This window comes from Tupaia chinensis, unplaced genomic scaffold, assembly GCF_000334495.1.
Source record: "Tupaia chinensis unplaced genomic scaffold, TupChi_1.0 Scaffold144034_1, whole genome shotgun sequence".
In the NCBI taxonomy this organism is placed as follows: Eukaryota; Metazoa; Chordata; class Mammalia; order Scandentia; family Tupaiidae; genus Tupaia; species Tupaia belangeri.
In genome coordinates this window covers 98995-109700 of record NW_006203886.1, presented here as the reverse complement: position 1 = coordinate 109700, position 10706 = coordinate 98995, and the positions used below count along the sequence as shown (strand labels likewise).

The following is a 10706-nucleotide window of genomic DNA, read 5'->3' as shown; positions in this document are numbered from 1 at the left end:
GCGGCTTCGAGTTGAGGAGGCGGGCTCTGCCTCACAGAGCTATGCTGTGACTGGCCCAAAGGAAGATGATGGACCGTAGACGGTCCCCCAGAAGCCGTGCTAGGCCTCGCCAGAGCGCCACGCTGATTGGCTGATACCGTGGGCAATGGACAAGGTTCGTGGCGCCTGTCTCGCACTGATTGGCCTGAACGGGATTGATGGAAGACAAATAGCTTCGGAGGATAAGGGTGCGTAGGCCCTATCCTCCACTGATTGGAGGATGAGAGGCTCCCAGACAGCTGCCAAAACACTAAGGGGGTGGTGCTGCACGCCACGCTGCTTAGCGGAAGCAGGACTTATATAGAAATGGGCGTAGCAGCCAGCAAGGATGGGGGTCGACCCAGGCTCTGCGTAGGCAGGAAGGCAGAATGGCTCCCAGATGCTTGGAGCAATGTCGAATGGCAGAAATTAAATGCTTACAAAAAGAGCTGCGTCGAGCTATGGCTAGTTATACAAGGGCAGAACCTGGCTCTGGAATGATTGGCGGAAGCCGGGCTCTGCCTAGAATAGGAGCAGAACTAGGGAGGGCGGGATCTGGCTCTTCGTTTATTGGTGGAAACCAGAACCATTTAGAAGCAGGGGCGAGTCCAAGGTTGGGTTGAAACGGACCTGGGTGTAAGGGTACCCACGGAAGGACTGGGGTACAGGAGAGGGTTACACCTTAGGGCTAGGCGTGAAGGTCCAATTACTTAGGGAGCAAACCTCCATCCAGAATCGGCCCATTTTCTCTGGCAATTCAAAGGGAGGTGTGTGTGGAGAGGGAAGGAATGGAAATACGAGGTAGGGCCCAGGTTGCCAAGGCGATAGGAAAGAGGGCAGAACACAAAGTCAAGAGGCAAATGCTGCCAGCTAAAAGGTTGGAGGCAGGACTTTAGGGGCTCTTTGGAGGTTCCACATAGAGACTGGGTATCTAGGTCTCCCAGTAACTATGTGGTCTGGAAACAGGGCACCTTGACAACCAGCAGGGATTAAGGGGGAAAAGAAGGGCCATGTAACGCAAAGGCATTCAGGCTCTTTAATGTCGGAGGAAGACAGGAAGAAGTCAATGGTGAGACATCTCTGGAAAACTCTGCAGGCCCTGTAGTTCTCTAAGCCCCTGAAAAAAAAAACAAAAAACAAAAAAGACTGAACAGAGACTGGGTCCAGTGTGATGCCCCTCCCTTGGCTTCAATTTAGAGACAAAAGTGGTTCTTTCCTTCTCTGGCTTTCTCCCTTCTTCAGGCCTCCACCTTAAACACATTTGTAGTAGTCTAGGAGTGGGGTGAGCTGCTCTCACCTCTAGCAACATGTGGATATGGGCCTTGATATTCATGGAGTCCTTGGTGAGGCTGTTGCTGAGCCTGGAGAAAAGAAACAAGACAGGGCAAAGTGGGCCCCACTTATGATTATGTCAGCACTAGAGGGAGGTAAACTGACTAGTTTAGGAAGACCCATCTGGCTGCTGGGCAGAGAAGTGACTAGGAATAAGGAGAGCTACTGGGGAAGTGTGAGAAATGGGGATCAGGCTGCAGTGGTAACAGTTGAGGTGGATTTGAAATACATACCAGTCTTCAAAATGTTCACAGAAAATGTGTATTATGGAAAAAGAAAAACTAAGCAAAGGTTTCAAAAATTTTTTCACCAAAATAAGTTCGTACTTTATTTTTTCATGAACATTTCTCAAGTACCCTTGGATTTACCAAAGGGATGTACAACAGGTGTGAGAGAGGGAACTCCAGGAAGATGCCAAAGTAACTGGGAAGCAGGAGCTGCCTGAAACCACTAGGGCCCTGGACTATTGAGCTACAGAAACTGATTTCTTTAGTCTAAGCCAGTTTGGATCAGGTTTTGCCTGATCACTTAATTGATACAAAGGGTTACGGAAGGCCTTTCTGAAGAATAAGAAAGATGGGGCCAGCAGGTGGTATAATGGCTAAGGCACTGATTCCTACACGGCCAACCATGGTTTTAGTCCTGGACCTGGCAGCTTGAAACTTATGCCAGGCGCCTGTGTGTGTGTGTGCCCAAATCACGAGAGGAGAATGGAGGAAGAGGGATTGTGGCATGGCCATCTTCCCAGGGGGTGATTTCTCACTTTCTCTCTCTGTCACGCACTTACGCCCTATAGCAAAAATCACTAAGAAAAGGAGAAAAAAAACCCTGAAGAATGAATAAGAATTAAACAGTAGGAGGGTCTTTTCCACAAAGACCAAGAGGCAGGAAAAGAGCTTTTTGAGGATCAGTCAGGAGATCAGTGTTAGAAATTAAGTGAATGGTGCAGGAAAGTGATGTAGGATAAGGTCCAAGAGGCAGAAAGGGGCTAGATCATGCAGGGTATTGATAGAAGGAATGTGGATTTTGTTGTGTTGAGCTGTGCTGGCCTTGAGGTTAAGGGAGATGGATCCTACTTGGCCAACCGGGGTTCAAATCCTAGCCTGGTGGCTTGAAAAACATACCCGGTGTGTGTGTGCACATGTGCCCCAAATCTTGGCAGGATGGAGAAATGGAGAAGGGATTTCAGCATGACCATGGCCCAGTAGGGGTGCTTTCTCCCTCTTCCTCTGTTTCTTTCTGGTGAACACACATGCCCTCTAGCAACTAAGAAGAAAGAACATTGTGCTGAGATATGTGTCAGTGTAAGAGTCAGTTTGAGGGGTAATGAAAACAAAATACTGTATGAAGCCAAAGGATAGGACTCTAAATTGAAAAAATAGGACAGGCCCATCTTTATACCACTATTGTCCACTGTTATATTTTCAGCCCAGGCTTCTCTCCTGAACGTGACTTGGGAGTTTTAATTATATCTTTAAAAAAATCTACTAGTGTTTAATAAGCACCCCCATCCTTAACAGGTTCAAGACTGAACCGATCTTCCCCTCCAAATCTGTTCTCCTGTCTTCTCCATCTCAGATAATGGCAACTCCCTCCTTCCAGGTTCTCCACCAAAAACCTGGACTCCTCTCCTTTACCATCACACCCCACATCTAATCAACCACTCTATTTAAAATCACATCTGCTCTATGGCAGGCAAGGTATCTGATCATTTTATGCTCTTTCTCTGTAACACTGGCAACATCTAACATGACACATCATTTTTTGTTTGTTTTCCCTGACTAGAAAATTAGCTGCACAAGGGCAAGGATTTGTGTATGTTTTATTTCCTGCCATATTCCTAAGGAGCCAGAAGAGAATGTGACACAGAGTAGGCACCCAAGATATATTAAATGAATATGTGAATCACTACTCCATTCAAAGGAACCAGAGGTCCTTAATGTTTAAGTCTATGCTTAGGGCAAGTCAAGAATGAATCACAGTGTTGTGCCAGACAGCAAGAATACTTTCAAGAATATCTGGAGTAGTGCTCAAAGAACAGAGTAATGAACCTGATCAGCTCCTAAGGGAAAAGTGAACCTTAAAAAAGAGAACAAAATTAATTAATGTTCATAGATGAAGTCTACGAAAGGCTACAAGTTCAACACTTAAAAGAACAAAAACATAAAGTTTACGAAATACTATTAGGTTGTCAGGAAAAGTCATGATGTATTTTTCTATGTTTTTCTATGCAAAAATGCATCGTGACTTTCCCTGCAACACAAAAAAGATATGTTTAACTTATTACTACTGACTTAATATGTGAGGTAGTGTTTTTATTTTAATTTGCCAGAGGCTGCGTGTGCTTGCCAGAGAGAAAGAGGAAGAGGAGAAAGCATCCCCCAATGGGGCATGGTCATGCCACAATCCCTCTCCTCTATTTTTCCACCCTGTTGGGATATGGGGCTTGCACACACACACACACACCTGGTGTGTTTTTCAAGCTGCCAAGGCCAAGATTCAAACCATGTGGTCAGTCATGTGGGATCTGGCACCCTTACCACCAGGCCACAGAGCTAGCCCAAGGCAGTGTTTAATATAGTCATATGGTTATGCTGTTTCTCCTATAATTACATGTACTTTCATGTGTATAATGGAGTCTTCAAAATGTTCGTGGAAACGAGTATTATAAAAAAAAAAACTATGCATGGATTTCAAACTTTTTTGTGTTTAGACTTGGTCTCGTACCCAAGATACATTACTATGTATATACAAATATTTCAAAATCTCAAAAAAAAATCGGAAACCCCAAACATTTCTAGTTCTAAGCATTTTGGATAAGTGATACTTCACCAGTATTTGATTATTGGTCTCATCACCAAGATGAAGAAATCTGAGCAGGGGGATGGCTATGGCCTAGTGGTTAAGGGAGCTGGACCCCACATGGCCAATTGCATAGTTGGAATCCTAGCCCTAGTGGCTTGAAAAACACATTGAGCAAGTGTGTGCATGCACACCCAAAATCCCAACAAAATGGAGAACTGGAAGAGAATGAATTGTGGTGTGATCATAGTCCATTGAGGGGTGATTTTTCCCTTCTCCCTTTCTCTCTGCCTCTCTCTGGCAAATGCACATACCCTCTGGCATAATTTTAGAAAAGAAAAAAGAAATCCCAGCAGGTCTGACATTCTTTGGGGTCTACTAATAGTGAAACCCTAGAAAGGTTTGGAAAGAGAAATGTAGTAAAACCCTGATGGAGGCAAATCTGGAAGAAATGAATGTAAGGCCAGTTGGTGGTGTGGTGATTAAGGCAACTAGATCCCACGTGGCTGACTACCCAGAATTGAGTCCCAGAATTGGTGGCTTGAATACACGGGACTTTGTGTGCCCAAAATCATGAGACCAGAATGGAGAAGAGATTACAGTGTGATCACCATCCCCAGAGGTGATTTCTCACTCCCCACCTGTCCTCCACCACTACTTCTGTCTGGTGAGCACACGTGTCCTACAGCAAACTAGGAAAAAAAATGAGTGCTGGAATAAACATAACCAAGAAGACAATTTAGATCAGTGGTATTCACACTTGTGACATGGTGATAATCTCAGAGTGTATTGCTCAGTGCCTCCATGCTCTTGCCACTTGACCTGTGCTTGCCTCTTTTTCCTTTTAGATTTTTGCCACAGGGTGTGTGTGCTTGCTGGGGAGAGGGGGAGAGGGAGAGAGGGAGAGAGGGAGAGACGGAGAGAGGGAGAGAGGGAGAGAGGGGGAGAGGGAGGAGAGGCGAAGAGGGAGAGAGGGAGAGAGTAAAAGAGGGAGAGGGGGAGAGGGAGAGAGGGGGAGAGAGTGAGAAATCATCTCTGGAGGGGGGAATGGTCATGCTGTAACCCTTTCTTCATTCTCCTCTCACGATTTTGGGCACACATGCACATGTGCCCAGCGTGACAGTCAAGTCGCTGGGACCAGGATTCAAACTGTGGTCAGCCGTGTGGGAACCCAACACCTTAATTACTAAGCCATCTGCTGGCCCTCATGCTAGCCTCTTTAACTGGAGTCCACACTTTTTTTCCCCATTACCACCAACATAGATCTGTTTTAGTCACTTCTTTGATGTGCTTCCAGCATACCTTTTAAAATTGCATTCCACAGACACAGTGTCTACTACATGCTGTGCACTATTCTAGTCATCTCATATTTTGATAAGACTTTCTCCCTCTGTAAAGCTTATATCCTAATTGAAGTTTACAATGAACATGAGAAAGAAAGAAATCACACAGTAAATATTAGAAGACAATTACGTAGTAGGGGAAAAAGAACAAGTAGGGGAATCAGGAGTGATAGGGGTTGCAAACTTAAAGTTAGGTTTCAGAAGGTTTGGCTGAGGAAATGACATTTAAGCAACAGTGAGGAGAAAGGAAGCCAGGCAGGTAGAGGTGAAGAACACTGCAGGCAGAGGGCATAGCCCCTGCAACTGCCCTCAGGTGGGACCCTGCTTGGGGCATTCAAAAGAGCACATGAAGGTTGGTGTGATGAGAGCACAGTGAAAGAGCAGGAAAATCAGTAGGAGAGGTCAATGGCAACTTGTTTTGTTGTTACAGATCCACAGATTGAGCCCTCACAAATCTGGTCATAATTATATTTATGTACAAGAGTACAGTCTAGCTAGAATGTAAGTTTTTAAGAACTCTTCTTTCTTGTTCAGTGCTGCAACCCCACCACCGAGAATAGCCTGGCATTCAGAAGATGCCTGAATAATGTATGAATGAATCAGACGAAGACCATTTCTTGAGTAATTATGTACTACACTTGGGGCTGAGATTTGTATCCCCACTTTCCTCAGCCCTAGCCCCAAAGAGGAGAGGAGATGGGTCCCTAAGTATCATCCCAGGCAGCCCTGGGGAAAGGGAGCAGACTGTTGAAAATGGTGTTTTTTTTTTTTTTTTAAGAGGTTTTTGCTATAGGGTGCGGGCGCTCGCCAGAAGGGCAAAGAGAGACAGAGACAGAAAGCGAGAAATCACCCCCCAGGGGGGATGGCCACGCTGCAATCCCTTCTCCTCCATTCTCCTCTCGGGATCTTGGACACGCAAGCACACATGCCCAGTGTGAGTTTAAGCCACCGGGTTCGGGACTCGAACTGCAGTCGACTACAAGGGAGTTCAGCGACATAGCCATCACGCTAACTGCTGGTCCCAAAAATGGTGGTGTTTTTAAACACTATCCTCATGAAATGGACTTACTCTGTGAGGAGAGAGCTTTTACGATCAATAAACTTGAGAGCTTCTGCTAGTGTTAACTCCAGGAAAAAACCGTATCCCAGGGCCACGTAGATGCGTGAAGTATCTGGGCTAAGGAAAGAGAGATTAGGAAGTCCTTATCATAGTTTAGCATATTTAAGATACTATTTCTACTACCCCCCCCTTCCCCAAATCAAGACATTGGGAAGGCAGGGATTTAGTCCTAATTTATTCACATCCCCAGCACTTAGCTTACATCCTAATGGGTATGAAACCTAGCACAGTGACTGGCACGTAGAAAATACTCAAAATTTTTTTTTGCATGAGGGAAGAGGGAAACTGAACCCTGTGGTCTCAGAGGGGCGGGTAGACACTCACACCACTGTGTCAACGAAGAAGTTACAGCCCAAATCCACCTGCATATATAACTCCGAGTGATTAGCTTCCTGTGGGGCCAGGGAAAAAGAGGTAGGGGTCAGTGGTCAAATTTTAGGTCAGGTGACAAATTTTGGTCAGGGAGGGGGGTTTGCTTCCCATCTCCCTCCCTTGCCCACACATACACATGCATATAAAAATTTGTGACCAACCTTGAAGTCTTACCTGGAGTCGCTCAATGACATTTCTCAGTTGAAGGTATTTGGCCAGCTGCTCATATACCTTGTCTCGATGGTCCAGCACCTTTCTGATGGATGAAAGTACAATGGTGACCAATAGGCAGCAGCCCTGTCCCTCTTAGGATCCCTCTACCATGACCCTGAGATGCTCGTGTTACCATACTCTGAAAATGAGTTTTAGTGCAGAAGTTAACATTTTGGACTCTGGGTCAGACTGTCAGGGTCTTTACTTAGCTATGTGACTCTGGCAAGTAAATCCTGTTTGGGATTTATTAATACTTTTCCCATCTACAAAATAGAGATGACAGTAATGAATATTTTACCTTATAGAGTCATTAGGCTTAAATGAGTATTTACTACAACTGCTACAATTAGTACAAAGTACGACCCAATATTAGAATGCTTGCCAAATGCCAATGTGCTACCTGTTTTATTCACTACCTTTTAGTACACTTGACTTCCAATGCCACCTTCTAATCAGAATGTCTGATTCTCCCTAGAAAAATCCTCCATCCTTTTTAGGATGTTCATAGTCCTAGTTCTGAACACTTTAGTTCCAGCTCAGATTAATAATGACAGTAATAACAGTTCTTTGCAGTCATTGAACCTTTAGTATGTTTCAAGCATTCAGACTAAACTCCTTACAAGGACTGAACACATTGAAAACTCCAAACCATCGCATAAAAAAAGATTCTAAAAACTTCCCCATTTCACGGATGAGGAAAATGTGTAAGAGACAGAGAGGCGAGGCGAGGTACATCATGTTCACAAGGATGGTGAAATAGTCAAGCCAGGACTGGAGGAACCAAAGGACTAGGGCTCCGTAAATCTAGCTCTAATCCGTTACACGCAATCAGAGGCTGCGCATCCGCGGACAAGCCTTCAGCTATAAATACGGGGTCCCAGCCAAATCGCACCCCCGGATGTCGCCCCTCCTTCCAGCTCCAGAGGAGTGCACAGCAGGGCTAGGATGGCCTGGCCCACCAATCCGAAGTCTGGGCCCTAACTCTGAACGCCCCCAGCCACCACGTGGAATGCTCCAAACGCTCCGCCTCCCGTGCTGTCACTCACCGCAAGTCCTGCTGCAGCACGTCACTGATGAAGGCCTCGTAACGCAGCACTTTCTCCCCCGTGGCCTCCAATGCCCGCCGTTTAGGGGGCGTCGCCATGATGAGCGCCTGGGGAGTGGGGAGGGGGAACACCACGTTGACCACTCCAGTTTGGCCTCATGCACAATTCATCTCCACCCTCTCAACGTTGAAAATGGGCTTCTCCGGCTCAGACTGGCGGTTCCGCCTTCTGTCCCTCCTAACTCCGGCGCACGACCACCCAGGGACACCCAAGCGCGACCCTTACCTTAGGGCCGCGGGCAATAAGAACAGTTGGTATGAGCCGCGGCTTCCGGGCGGCGCGGATGGATTACGTATAACAAACGCGCTGGCCAACCAAATAGCCAGGTGGGGCGGGACAGGGCGGGACTCAAGAAGATAGGCGGAAAGGGAGAAGAGAAGGGGGGCTTTTGTGGGATGCCGGGGTATCGGGGGAGACTGCAGAACGTGCTCAGACACAGGCTAATGCCCGGCTGCGAAAGCCATGCGCGGAGCCTATGGGGACCGTGCGTGGCTGGTGGGGGTGGGGTTTCATGGGATTTGGCGGGCTTGGGGGTGAGGCTGTACGCACGGGTGGAGGTAGAGAGGGAGCGAAGCGTTGAGTATGTAAAAGTCAGGACATCGGAAACAGACGGGCAAGAAGTGATTACGGTTCCGGTGTGTATGGGCACGGATGGTGAGTTTTCTCATGTATGGGCACGGATGCTGAGTTTTCTCATGGGAGGTGCGGGTTACACTACCCGTAATGCAATGAGTGTGAGCACTTCCAGTTTCTTAAACGGAGACCACTTTCCCAAAATTTGTCTTTGATGACTCCACATCTGCAGCCCGTAGTCCATAGTCGAGGCTTTTTAAGAAAAGATTGACGACATGCTCTAATTACTTCATTTTATAGTCAAATGGTGGGTCGCAGAAGTCCTCCACTGAAGGTCGACGATTTTGTGGGATAGTTTCTATGTTTTTATTTAAATGTGCAAGCTTTTTATAAATTTATTTTTATGCACTGCAGTGACTGAATGAATTTATTTCCCATGTTCGATTTTCAAATGAGAGCATTGAACCCTAATCCAGCAAGTGCAAGCCTGAGCCTGGAGAACCCAGACACTGGCAAATGCTGTTGCCACCTGTAGGACTAGAGCACCTACCCCTACAAAAGAAGTCTTCCAAGATAATTTTTGTGTTTTATGTGTAACGAAAGATTCCTCTTCCTCAAATGCTCAGAATCTAAGCAAGTCAAGCTTTTCTTTGCTTTTAGAACAAGATGAGTCTAAAGGAAACATTGAGATATTTTTTAAATAGTATTTTTTGTAAATCTCATTACATTTAGTTAAAATTACATTTAATGTGATTGAAACAGGCACTAGATAAACAAATATTACCAAGTTAGTCTGTGGCAGTTTCCTGTGAAAAGAGAAAATATGAACAGGGGAGCACAGATGGTTCTGATGCTCTGGTTGGAGATAGGTCTGTGCAAGTCTATTAATTTACATCTCCCCCGAAAATACATTTTTTTTTTTTACTTTAGAAAATGTTTCTAACATTATTTATACATTTCAAATCTATAAAGAGTTGACAGTGAACACCCACATATCCTGCACTTAGATTCACCAGTTTTTTTCTTTTAGTCATCAGAGACGTGTGTGCTTGCCGGAGAGAGAAAGAGAAAGCATCCCCCCACTCATCTGCATTTCTTCATCCTGTGAGGATTTGGAACACACATGCACACATATCTGGTGTGTTTTTCAGGGGATCAGGATTTGAACTGTGGTCAGCCATGGGGAATCTAGCTCCTTTGACTAGTAGGCCATGAGACCAGTCTCTTCTTTGACTTTTTTAAACATTCGGAAGATGTAAGTAGTATTCCTAACTCAGGCCAGCCTCATGGCCTACTGATTAAGGGAGCCACATCTTTCATGGCTGACTATGTGATTTGAATCCCTGCCCAGTACCTTGAAAAATACACCGTGTGTGTGTGTGTGTGTGTGTGTGCATCCCCCAAACCTTGACAGGGTGGAAGAATGGAGGAGAAGGGATGACTACACCCCATTGAAGATATGCTTTCTCTGTCTCTGGCAAGTGCACATGCCTTCTGGCAATTAAAAAATAAGAAAGTAAAAAGGATGCTTTGTGCATATGAAAATTACATGAAATTTGAATTACAGTGTCTAATAATAAAGTTTTATCGAAGCAATCCCACTCCTCGGTATCTACCCGAAGGACAGAAGAATACTTAATCGAAAAAGTGCTTGCACATCAATGTTTATTGCAGCACTTTTCACGATTGCTAAGTTACGGAAACAATCTAAATGCCCATGAACTGATGAATGGTTAGAAAAACTGTGGCACATATACTCAATGGAATACTATTCATAAAAAACAATAAAACCCTGGCTTTTGAAAAGAAGTGGATGAATATGGAAGA

General features: G+C 45.4%; 1 protein-coding gene across 1 annotated transcript; it reads right to left on the bottom strand.

Annotated features, from left to right (window-relative positions):
• Positions 1-1031: 1031 nt before the first annotated feature.
• Positions 1032-8629, bottom strand: UXT (ubiquitously expressed prefoldin like chaperone). Its single transcript, XM_006165792.3, has 7 exons — positions 8532-8629; positions 8247-8353; positions 7162-7243; positions 6940-7007; positions 6565-6672; positions 1316-1379; positions 1032-1135 (listed from the first exon to the last, which is right to left on the bottom strand). The coding sequence occupies exons 2-7, from the start codon at positions 8342-8344 to the stop codon at positions 1082-1084; spliced, it is 474 nt and encodes a 157-aa protein (XP_006165854.1). The 5' UTR covers positions 8345-8353; positions 8532-8629; the 3' UTR covers positions 1032-1081.
• Between the last annotated feature and the right edge of the window lie 2077 nt (positions 8630-10706).

What these genes read in the sequence shown, in the direction of transcription:
- UXT (XM_006165792.3), bottom strand. Translation starts at nt 8,344, where the DNA reads ATGGCGACGCCCCCTAAACGGCGGGCATTGGAGGCCACGGGGGAGAAA. An exon ending in TTCTTCGTTGACACAGTGGT is followed by an intron (nt 6,673 to 6,939) that starts GTGAGTGTCTAC and finishes CTCTTTCCTTAG; the next exon opens with CCCAGATACTTCACGCATCT. An exon ending in AAAAGCTCTCTCCTCACAGA is followed by an intron (nt 1,380 to 6,564) that starts GTAAGTCCATTT and finishes TCTTTTCTCCAG; the next exon opens with GCTCAGCAACAGCCTCACCA.